Consider the following 12629-nt stretch of genomic DNA (forward strand, 5'->3'; position numbering starts at 1 on the left):
TGCTGACTGGAAGAGATTCATAGAGGCTGAAGGCCCTGACTGACTGTAGTGTGGCAAAATCGAGGCGTTGGGAAGGCCGAGCGTGGGAGTTCCCTAGCAATGTATAGGATGGTACACTGAACAACCAATTATATCCTCTGGGACTGACGCCCCAGTTCTTCATTGGAGTTCAAAAGGTGACATTCTCTGACTTTGCATGAACTCACCCGCCATTGCTGGAAGCGCAGTGAGACATCCACGCGTGGGCATTAATGGCCCATTAATTCCACTCAACAGACAGCCTGACAATGAAAACCGCTTCAGAGTTTCATTAAATTATTTACGTAAATTTGCTTCCAGGTGGAGGAGACCCAGAAAAGCATGCCTGGGCAGGAGGGCGTTTTTCCGTCTCAAGCTTGATAGACTCGTCATGGCTTGATTATGCAGAGTGAGACCAGAGAGAAAGCGAGGGAGACAGTTTGGAAGAGGCAGCCAAATGCCTAGCCTGAAGTGCTGCATTAACTACAGAAATCCACATTCTGTCAGTTCACAAAATAAGCTGAAGGCTTTTGCAAGTAGTGATTGATTTGCTGGCTGAGTGCAGAAGCTCCGGCCAGCATCTGTGGATGAAGCAACGGTGTCTCTAAAAACTTAGTGAGGTGTAGAGGGTTGACAGAGGAAATCAGAACATTTCCTTGAGTCACAACCCACAGCTTTCTTGTAAGACTTGACTGGGATAGGAGATGAAACACCAATCAGTACTACTTGGAGTACCATGAGGGGATGTGGACTGATGGGGATAAAACAACCTGTGGCCACCTGGCAGTAGCAGATAGTGAGAGGATCATTAGAGACAACAAACACATAAAGCCTGCCTGATACCATTGGGGAAGTATGTTATGTATTGCATCTCACTGGGTCCTTATTACCCAAGCTTCAGTTAGGCACTCCTTGTAAACCAGGATCCTGAAGCATGGAAGAACTGGCCAATCAGGATGCTAGGCATGTAACTACTCATAACAAAGAGATGCAAATGAAGGATTCTGGTGTAAGCCAATAGGAATAACTGTTGCCTGCTAGGGGGACATGGTTAACCATGGCCGGATTGTATATAGTTGCAGTTTTGCCTCTGTGACTGTTTCTTCTTGCAATAAAGTGTTCTTGGTTGGTCCAGAGCTGGCTGAACTTACTTTATTTCAAAGTGTCTGTCTACTCTGACTGGAAATAACTCTCTAAGATCTTAGGCAAAGTTTTTCTCAGTGTCTATTAAGAATGTTTTAACTTGATATGCTGTGGCTTCAACTTGAGTCTTAATGCTCATAGGTAGATGGCTTGTATGCCCCCTAAAACTCTTGTGATTCTATGATCCTACCCCTGAGCTACAGCTCCTGTTCATGGCTGTAGAGAGTCAAGGAAAGAGCTGGGGGAGGCAACAGTAAGACTATGAAGGTCAGGGCTGGAACCTATATATATCCCTCTTCTGGTAATTTAGTTATTGCCACATAAGAAAGAACCTTCAGACCAATTCCTCACTAGCAGTCGCTCCTCCCCCAGACTTCTGCTTTCACTAGCTCAAGCAGTCAGTTCCCTACCAGTTGCTGCGGAGGTGCATTTTGATCTGCGACTCCCTCCAATTTCCCTCGCAGCTTCTGGATCTCCAAAAAATAAGATCCAGTAGCTGCGAGGGAAATGTGGATCACAATGCGCCCACACAGCAACTGATAGGAAACTGATCACGTGAGCCAGCGTAAGCAGAAGCATTAGGGCAGAACAAATGAGGAATCAGTCTCAGAGTCCCCCAGATCTATGTGCTTCAAAAAATTGCCTTTTTGTGTCACATTCTGCTTTTTGAAAATGCAATTAATTTCAGTGACGCAGGTGGAGAAGAGAAAATGTGGATGTTGATTTTTCTGCTCCTTGGCAAAGAGTTCAATAGGATTTCCAAGTCTTTCACTCTGTAATACTTTCAGAGTTCATACCAAGAATCAGGGGATCCATCTCCACTCCAAACATTAACTACTTTTTAGCTGTCATGGGTTCTTCCCCACAGAACTCTGGGAACTGGCAAGTTAGGATGCATAAAAAACATTTGTGGTAAAGCTGTTCAGTGTCTGTGCCGAATTCCTTCTCATAGAGTTCCTTGTGAAAAAATAGCTAAATGAATACGAATCCAATCAGTTCAGAGCCTGTTCAAGTATGAGCCAGTATGGTACACTGGATAGTGGTTAAAGTGTCAGACCAGGAAGTCCAGGCTCAGATCTCTGATCTGCCATGGAAGCTTGCTGGATGACCTTGGACTTGCCATTTCCTTTCATCCTAACCTACCTCACAAATTATTTCCCCTGCCTTCATTTTATCCTAAGAACAATGTAAGCTGCTTTGGATCCCTGTTGGGCAGAAAAGTAGGATATAAATAAATCAATAACGTATCTATGTCTACTCAGGACATGCTTGTATGTTCCATTTTCCCAATTTACCTCTTTGCTGAGGACATGTGCTTGTCGTCGGACATCACTATACACTTTCTGCAGCATACGTTCCCTCTCCCGGTCCAGGGTTTTTCGGATAAGCATCATCTCAGTTCTCTTTTGGGCTTCCATCTCAGAGAAGGTGGCTAGCTGTTGCTGGTACTTCCAGACTTCAACATCCATGCCTTCCATCAGTGGCAGAGGTGTGGGCGGAGCACAGACTTCGAGGCTTGTAAATGTTTGGCAGCGGTCTCTCTCCTGCCCTAATGTGAACTGGTACAGCCAGTAATGCCTGATGAAAGTGTTATGAAAGTAATCATACACAGCATGTAGTTTGACAGCAGGCAACCTAACCTGGAAGGCAGTAAGCTTCTTTTGTAGAATCTGGATGGCCCATGAAATGGGCAAATCTGGCAGGGGGAAGGGAAATACATGTTATGGAAGTCTCACATTGTTTCATCATTGCATTTACATCCCATACTTCTTGCAATGAAACTCAGAGAAGCTGCAAGTTTAGTTATGCTTGAAAGGCACATGATACAGTAATCTTGGTCAAGGTGTGGGGTCAGGATCTGGCTGCAGCCACAATGGGGGTGGGAAGTACTGTCAAGTCACAGCTAACTTATGGTGACCTTGTAGGGTTTTCAAGGTAAGATATGAACCAAGGTGATTTGCCTCTGCATTGCAACCCTGGATTTCCTTGGTGGTCTCCCATCCAAGTACTAACCAGGGCAGCCCTGCTGAGCTTCTGAGATCTGACAAGCCTATGCCATCCCTATCGGGGCAGGAGCCAAAGACCTCCTGGGAATCCTGCATAAGATGGAAGAAAAGTGAGGTAAAAGCCCATTCAGATGAGCACCTGCATGAAGCTCTGTACAAGAAAAGATGACGATCAAGCCTACCTTGCCCCATTTTTGACCTTACATGAGCATAATAGGTTGGTGCTAACCAGCTATACTGCAAATGATACAGAAAAGAGGGTTTCCTTTTGATCACCCAAAAAAACTGTGGGAGATCACAGGACTTGCATGGACAAAAGGAGGGCTATAGTAAGAAGGGGAAATAGGCACAATTGAGTGGGAAAGCCCAAATCATGTGGTTCTTTCCAAGATTTTATGTGGATTAACCATCAGATTGTATGGTCCAATGGCCACTGGATATTATGTGCTTGTGCCCAATGCAAACATTATGTCCATCAGATCTGGAAGCCAAGCTAGGCACAATCAACAGGTAGGATGAATGGGTGCAATCCCGCTCTCATACTTTGTGTAGCCTCTATCTTTTTCCTACCAAAAAAGCCCAGCAGGCACTCATTTGCATATTAGGCCACACCTCCTGATGTCACCATTGTTTCACATAGGGTTTTTTTGTAGAAAAAGCCCAGCAGGAATCATTTGCATATTAGGCCACACCTCCTGATGCCAAGACAGCCAGAACTGCGTTCCTGTGCATTCCTGCTAAAAAAAAAAAGGCCTGCCTCTATCCATGTAGAAGTTGTCTACCAATTCAATGGAATCATAATACTCTCATACCAACTGTCTGGTACCAAGACAGGTCCAGGAACTTGGATGTTTCCATCTGGTTCCCAAATCTAGCATCAGTTTCTGAGCAGATTTTGGGCTATCAGTGCACTCAGTTGAATGCTAATTATGCACTACCCACTGCAAATTGCTGTTTGTTTCATATATCTAATTCTGAATAGTGTCATGAAATATATCATCAATGGAGCTGCAAAGTGGAGCTAGGATCAGGTACAGGTAATTTCTTTACAAACTTAAAAGGGAGTGTAAGAAAATATTGGGTTATTAAAACTCAAAATAATGGAAATATCACCTGTAGCTTTAAGAAAATAATGCCAGCTGAGCACTCAGGGCCATTTTTGAGGTTGCTAAGCAACCACAATTATATTGCTCAGTCTTCCAGGCCTGTGGGCTTGGAGGCCAAAACAGCCCTGGAAAAGTTCCTATTCCCCCTTCCCTTTTATGTCCCCTGATGGAGAGGGACTTGTTAGGGGCAGGCTCAAAGGCTTCACAGTGTATAGAGCAACTCATAGGGAATGAAGGAGAGTGTGTGGATTAAGGAAAGGGTTAAAATTTAAGAGCATCCCAAAAAGAGGAAGCGAGAACAGACCATGATTGACAGGAAAAGGGGGTGGGAACAGACTACTACAGCTCACATTTTTTGCATGCTGAAGTCAGCAAATATCTAATGTGCATTCATGCAAGTGTTGCAAACCGAAGATGTAGAAGGAAAGGCATTTTGGAGCTGCTGTGTTAGAACAGAGCAATTAGTGCGAAGCGATATTTGCTTTATGGGACACATCAGGATGACATCATTTATTATCCAAGCCTATTTATTTTTCAAGTTACTTCTCTAGGGGTCGGGTGGGGCTGAGAAGCTGCATCTTTCTTCAGCCTATTGTTTGCAGAGATCTAATGGGTCAATAAGATAGCACTATAAAGATCCCAATAAATATGGATTTGGGATTATATTAGTGGAAACAAAACAGGACAGTGATCCATCCACAAAGCTTGCAATAAATTAAACAGTTTGAGAACTGTTTGAAGCAGACAATGAGAAGTGGTTTTCACACCATCTCTTTATCCACTGATAGTATCCATCATTTGTTAGAAACAAAAGAAATAGCCTCCAGAGAGCAAGCACCCTTGCTCTAATAATTCCTTAGAGAACTGTAGACAGCAGTATCCACAGTAGCAGGAAGCACAGAGTTGCAGCCTTGTCACAAACTAATGCCTGATATAGAAAAGAATGCCTAATTTAGTTTTCATTGACTTTTTAAAATCCAGTCTCACATGACACAGAAGAATCTGTTCTGTTTTTAAGGCAGAATGCATCAGGGCTGTAATACAACTTTACAGCAGTTTTTTAGCAATGTGATTCAGTAATACACATATGGCTTTAGGCAGTAGCTGCTGCAAGAACACAGGAGAAGCAGTGCTTTAAAAGCAAGCTGGAACAAGAGTAAACGTTGCCAGGTTGTGCCAGGCACCCCTGAGAGGCTGGGGACTCTTACCAAAATAGCATCCAGTGATGCCATGGTGTTACTTCCAGATGTATAACTGGAAGTGGTATCACTGCATTGCAGGGCACTCTAGGATGTTTCTAAAATTCTATGATGATAACCATGTGATCTTTTTTTTAGCAGGAACTTCTTTGCATATTAGGCCACACACCCCTAATGTAGCCAATCGTCTAAGAGCTTTCAGGGCTCTTAGTACAAGGCTTACAGTAAGCTCTTCAAGGATCGGCTACAGCAGGGGTATGTGGCCTGATATGCAAAGGAGTTCCTGCTACAAAAAAAAGTCCTGGTGATGTCACTTTTAATTACGCAGCCAGAAGCGATGTCCAAGGCCTCTCAGATTGTGTCTGCCATTCCACAGCATAATAGAACTTAGAGTCATAAAGCAGACTGTCCCTTTCAGTCAGCAGATAGGAGATACCATTCTTAATGCTCCCTACATTTAAAAAAAATTCCTGCAGGGAAAAAAAAACTCAGTTTATCAGAGAGAAAGGCTCTAGCCCAGCCCGCTTACAGTCATGCTAGTTTTCTGCCTGTATGGACATTTTCCATGGAAGGGAGCATTCAAAATGTGCTCTGCCACTTGCAGTCTTCTCCTAGCACAGGTTCTCCCAACTCATACTGCTGTAGTGTGCTGCATGTGTAGGTCAGGCCTTCTGTTGAGCAGAGGACATAAAGGGGTGGTAATATATTGAGAAGCTACTTCTTGCAGGGGCTGGAGGATGTACAGGAGTACCTTGGTAAGCCTCCAGGTAGCAGAGAGGTGTCCTTTGCCTCACCTCTTCCCTGTACACATTCCCCCTTCTAGGTTTGCGTGTTATCGCCATAACCCTCTACATATCAGTGCAAAAGCAACAAGCCTTCACATTTCTCAGCAAACAGCCAAGTGCCTACTAATGGGTATTTGTCTGGGAGTTATGATATCCTCTGCCACCACCATCTCCTCTGGCATCTCTTGGCCTTCTGAGGCCTTGAATTGAGAGAAAACATCTTAAAATCTTGAATAGGAAAAGCAATAAAGATGCAGAGAGCTAGAAGGGATCAAAGGTGGCCTGTATAAACAAGGCCTTCTGAAGCCCACCCATTGGTGAGGGGAGAGAACAGCAGCCTGGGGCCAATTTGGCGTAGAAAATAATCCATCTGGGAGAGGATTAAGTATCCCCTCTCCCCCCACCCCCAAGCTTCCACTCCTGAAAATCAACTTTTGAAGCTGCTTTGGATTTAAAAGTTTCTTCTCAAAAACATGCCAGGAGGGAATTTTACACACATCTGCATACGCCAAACATCATCTTATTTGGCTATAAGCCGAGGGAGAAAGCTTTTGGGTGGTGAATGGTACAGCTCTGTCAAAAGTCCAATGGGTATTTTAAGCCCTCAAAAAACATTGGTTCAGAGGATGTTGTTCCAATTGGTTGTAAAGTTTAGATGCTTAATCTGAAATGGATTTTTGTTTGTTTTTCCCCCCACAAAGTTTGATTTCTGGAGATTAACTCCTGGCTTGCTCTCGCTCTCTCTTTTTAAACAAGACTTCAATCAGTCATTATCTTCTCATCTTGTGATTCAGTCAGGCTGATCATAGAACAAGGTGGATGTATACATGACCAAAGGTTTGGCAAGGAAAGGACAGGACAGGTTTGTTTTCTACTGTGTCAACATGCCTCCATGGCTTTTCTCGCCAGTCCTTACATACGCCCTCCAACACCTGTCAGACAAAAGCTGGGTACACCAGATTTTCATGATGAGGTTAACTCTTCCTAGTGATCAAAGGAATCAGCAGCAGGGGCTGCTAGCCATCAGATACTATAAAATGTATGTGGTTCTAAATTGAAAATATATACTTATAACGACCAGAAAAGCATCTACACATTTAGACCTAAATGTGTCATGGGATGGCCTAGGCTTGCCTGATCTTCTCAGATCTCAAAAGCTTAGTCAGACCTAGTTAAGATTAAGATAAGATTAAGATATTGGATTTATATCCCGCCCTCCACTCCAAAGAGTCTCAGAGCGGCTCACAATCTCCTTTACCTTCCTCCCCCACAACAGACACCCTGTGAGGTGGGTGGGGCTGGAGAGGGCTCTCACAGCAGCTGCCCTTTCAAGGACAACCTCTGCCAGAGCTATGGCTGACCCAAGGCCATGCTAGCAGGTGTAAGTGGAGGAGTGGGGAATCAAACCCGGTTCTCCCAGATAAGAGTCCGCACACTTAACCACTACACTAAACTGGCTCTCCATTTGGATGGGAGACCACCAAGGAAGCCCAAGGCTGCTATGCAGAGGCAGGCAATGGCAAACCACTTCTGAACATCTTGCCTTGAGAATCCTATGGAATTGCCAGCTGTGATTTGACAACACTTTTTACCATGTCATAGGAAGTTGTGTGGATGCCATGTCATCCGAGTAAAATAACTTGGGCCTTAGATGCCAAAAATGTGCCTTCTTTTCAAGACTTTTATTTATTTATTTTTAATCCTAGGTTTATTTATAGTTCATCTTTCTCACTGACACGCAAGGTGGATTACACATGTAGATCAATGCAATCAAAAGGCTGATACATCTATGAGACACATACTGAATTGATTTGTTGCAATGGGATTTTCATGGCTGCTGTAACTGCCCACTGGAAATTCTGTCAGCAGCAGAACATTGACAAACAGTGTATCTTCTGTGACAGTCTGATTCAAGGGGTCAAAAATTAACCACTGTGCTGTTGCCTAGAAGAGAGAGCTCAGGCTGAATGTTGGAAAGCTGAGGTAGAAAGATCACCCAGTAAGAAACAGGTTGCCCAATAGGCCAGGGGCTGGCAAGCACAGCCTGAGAAAACAGTTATGTGGACATGCCAGATTTGCCACAAGAGAAGTTATGGAGGAAGGAATGCTGAAGAAAAAAATTCATATCACTGTTGGCAAGAACGGTATGAGCGGATTACACTCTCCTTTCCCTTTCCTTCCCCACAACAGGCACCCTGTGAGGTAGGTGGGGCTGAGAATTCTCTCCCAGAATTACTGTTTCCAGAACAGCTTCTGACAGAATTATGATGGACCCAAGGTCACTCCAAAAGTTCCACATGGAGGAGTGGGGAATCACAGAAGGTGCCTGGTTTTGCCACCTGCTGACTTCAAACTTTCTCAGACAGAAGCTCAGCCCAGCTTTGTCTCTACAAGAAACTCAGCCACACTAGCTGTTCTCAGCTCCTTGTCCAGTTGCTTCACACCACAACTGACCAGTCTAAGTCCCAGTCTTCACACTCCAGACTTTCACTGAACACTTCCTCTGAAAGATTAAAAAACTCTTTGAGGTCTTTTCCCCCCCTTCTGCAGCCCTTTCATTTTGCTACATTTTAGTTACCATGGTTGCATCCCAGCCAATTGTTGCAAGGCTGTTCCCCAGCTTCCAAGCTAACTTGCCTGAGTCCCTCACACCGAAGTATGGGAAATTCAGGACAGATAAAAAGTACTTCTTCACAAAGTGCATAGTTAATTTTTGTGGCGCTCGATGCCACAGGCTATGCAATGCCACCAACTTGAAAAGCTTTAAAGGGAGAGTGGACAACTTCATGGAGGACTGGGCTACCAGCAGCTACTAATTGTGATGGATATCTGCTCCCTCCAGTAACAGAGGTGTCATATGCCTCTTCAAATTAGTTGCTGGGGAGCACAGGCAGCATAATGCTGTTGTAGTCTTCCTGTTTGTGGGCTTCCAGAGGTAGCTGGCTGGCCAGCCACTGTGTGAACAGAATGCTGGCAAGATGGGCCTTTGTTCATGTTCTTATTTTTTCAGTCTCCTGACGGCAAATAACCATGCCCCCCCCCCCAGGCTGTTAGAAAAACAGCAAGGGAGAAGCTCCTCCAAGCAGTCCCAACCAGAATTAGGACCTTGCAGAACTTTCAGAAGGAGTTTTCAAAGGGGTTAGCACTGGTGTATGACTGCCAATCCCCTTGTGGAACACATGACAACTGTATCATATGCATACTCCACCTAGCTCCCAACTGTGACTGAGCTGTGGTATTCTGTACCAGCCATGTTTCCAGGTAGTCTTCAAGGGCAGACCCATGTAGAGTGCATTACAATACTCTAGCCTCAAGGTTACTATGGCATGGATCCACTTGACCAGAGGAAAGCAACCATCTTCCAAGCTAAATAAAGAGCAAATAAAACACTCTTCATTTAGAGTGGGGGGCAGCAGAACTAACTTTCTTCTCCAAAAATAACGCTGGGTCCCATATAATGCCTAGAAGTTAGTACATTGTATACCAAAACAATTATATATCATTGTCACATCGCAGGAGACCAGGAAGGCCTTCTACTGGCTGCCAGCACTCTGTTAAGGGTTTGTATGGGAGGGTCCAGAGTACCCAACCAACCATTTTATCTGTGACCGAAGAGATGTGAAGACCCAGGCAGTTTAACAAGAAGTTTATTATAAGTGCTCTAGAACAACAAGCAGGTAGTAAACATTTTGTGCACAGTGAATATGGAAACTAGTAAAGGCTGGCATAAAGAAACAAAAGTCCTAATATGTCTGACTAGAAGCTCCCTTATTCTAATCCCAAATAGACGCATTCACACTTGAGTGAGGGCACCCTCCTGCTGCCTATCTATAGCTTGGCATTTTTATGCTTTCATCCTAGGTCCCACCCCCTCCTTGGCTAGTTTCCCCTCCAAAACTGATTTCATCCAATCAGAGAGACAGAAGGGATCCTGGGAGATGTAGGCCCACTAGCAATTCCTAGGCAGGCTTCTCCCTGCCCTCTAGACTGCACTAGGCCTAAGATCATGACAGTCACAATGAAGAATTTAGATGCTGCGCCAAGGATGGCACCTTCTGTAACCAGAACAAATTATGCAAAGCAAGCAAATTTGCATACATGTTTTTAGTGAAGCCTCTGTTGTCTGGAGATGAGTCCAAGTGACATCATTGCCTGATACCTAGTTAGAGTTTTCAGTCCTGGCTCTCCCCAGAGTGTTTTAACCCCTTCTGTATTCACTGGCTTTTTCTGAGATGTGTAACAAATGTTTGGTAATGAGGAATGCTTGAGGAGCTTAATGAGTTTTCCCCAATTGCACTGAGATTTCACTGAGGTTGCTGTGTTGTTCTTACAGATTTTATTACAAGACTTATTAAAAAATGGTTATTGAATTGGTTTTTAAATATTTATGTTTCAGAAAGTTTTATATGTTGCTTGACTCACTGCTCATTCTCCTCTGAAGAAATGAGCTGAGATGCAGAATTCCAACACTAAAACATGAATTATAAGCTAAGTAATTTATTCATTTTCCCAGCATCCAAGCTTCAAAGAATATACAGTTCTGGCCAATAGTGGAAGAGTGGATGCCTATCTAGGGTTGCCAATCCCCAGCTGGGGGTAGGGGATTCCCAGGTCTGGAGGCCCTCCCACCGCTTCAGGGTCTTCAGAAAGCAGGGGGGTGTTGGTGGAATGTCTGCCAGGGCACTCTATTATTCCCTGTGGAGACCAATTCCCATAGGGTGTAATGGAGAATTGATCTGTGCGTATCTGGAGGGGGGGTTGTTTTTTGAGGTAGAAGCACTAAATCTGCAGCATAGCATCCAATGACTCTCCTCAAAACACCCTCCAGGTTTCAAAAACCTGGGGGTCCAATTCTATGAGCCCCAAAAGAAGGCGCCCCCGTCCTTCATTATTTCCAGTTGAGGGAAGGCATTTAAAAGAAGCATGGTCCCTTTAAATGTGATGGCCAGAACTCCCTTTGGAGTTCAATTATGCTTGTCACAACCTTGCTCCTGGCTCCAACCCCAATGTCTCCTGGCTCCATCCCCAAAGTCCCCAGATATTTCTTGAATTGGACTTGGCAACCCTAGCCTATGGAGATCAGGAAGAGGTAACCTTCCTGATCTCCATAGGGAAATGAATCAGAAAGAAGCAGCATATTGGGATGAAAACAAACTGTACAGAAGCGGGAGCTGTACAAAAGAGACGGTCTCCACTTGTCCCTGGATGGAACCAGGCTGCTGGCACTTAAAATCAAAAAGGTGGCAGAGTAGTTTTTAAACAAAATCTTGGGGGAAAGCCGACAGGAGATGAAATGTCTCTGGTTCGGGAGGACTCGTCTCAAAGAGATGAAGGGTTGGCTGCTATTTTTCTACTGGGTAACGGATCAGAGTTGTCCACTGTGATGGTGACAAGCAGTATGGACTGTCTGCCAGAGTCTCGAGGCGGCAGGAGGAAGGTGGCGGGCCTAGCTTGCCTGGGAAATTATAGATGTTTGTATGCAAATGCTAGAAGTGTTCGAAGTAAAATTGGTGAATTGGAATGCTTAGTGTTGGGAGAAAACATAGACATTGTGGGAATTTCAGAAACTTGGTGGAATGAGGAGAATCAGTGGGACACAGTGATTCCTGGATATAAGTTATATCGGAAGGCTAGGGAGGGAAGGGTTGGAGGTGGGGTGGCTCTGTATGTCAGAGAGGATATACAATCCAGTAAGACTGAGGTCAGAGAATTAGATTCCCTTTTAGAAATGCTTTGGGTTGAAATAGACGGCCCAAAAGGAAATTTAACTATGGGAGTTTGTTATCGCCCACCAAATCAAAAGAGAGAGGACGATTATAATATGATGGAAGGCTTAAAAATAGTGGCTAAACGTAAAAACTGTCGTAATAGGTTATTTTAACTACCCGCAGATTAATTGGGTCAATATGTGTTCTGGTCGAGAGACAGAGATTGAGTTTCTTGATGCTCTCAATGACTGTGCTATGCAGCAGATGGTCTCAGAACCTACAGGGGTGGGGCGATCCTGGATTTGGTCCTAAGTAATGCCCAAGACTTGGTGAGAGATGTAAAAGTGATTGCGCCGCTTGGGAGTAGTGACCATAATGTTATTGATTTCACCGTTTGTATAAATAGGGAGTTGCCCAAAAAGACCGCCACAACCACGTTTAAAAGGGGTATATTCTCTGAGACGAGGAGGCATGTGAGGAGGAAACTGAAAGGAAAGGTAAAAACAGTCAAAACCTTTGGGAAAGCTTGGAGACTATTTAAAACTATTATCCTAGAAGCTCAGATAAAATACATACCACAAGTTAGGAAAGGCACAAACAGGCATAAGAAAAGGCCTGCATGGTTAATAAACAAAGTAATGAAAGCTGTAAAAGGTAAGAAGGA

At 44.2% G+C, this 12629-nt stretch overlaps 1 protein-coding gene across 1 annotated transcript in view; it reads right to left on the minus strand.

Moving 5' to 3' along the window:
- C1H8orf74 (chromosome 1 C8orf74 homolog) overlaps nucleotides 1–12629 on the minus strand; it is a 40731-nt gene that overhangs the window by 9331 nt on the left and 18771 nt on the right. Inside the window, exon 3 of the mRNA XM_060250042.1 lies at nucleotides 2457–2857. Within this exon, the coding sequence (XP_060106025.1) occupies nucleotides 2457–2857 (401 nt within the window). The remainder of the gene's footprint in view (nucleotides 1–2456; nucleotides 2858–12629) is intronic.

Source organism: Heteronotia binoei, chromosome 1 (genome assembly GCF_032191835.1).
Source record: "Heteronotia binoei isolate CCM8104 ecotype False Entrance Well chromosome 1, APGP_CSIRO_Hbin_v1, whole genome shotgun sequence".
Classification (NCBI taxonomy): Eukaryota; Metazoa; Chordata; class Lepidosauria; order Squamata; family Gekkonidae; genus Heteronotia; species Heteronotia binoei.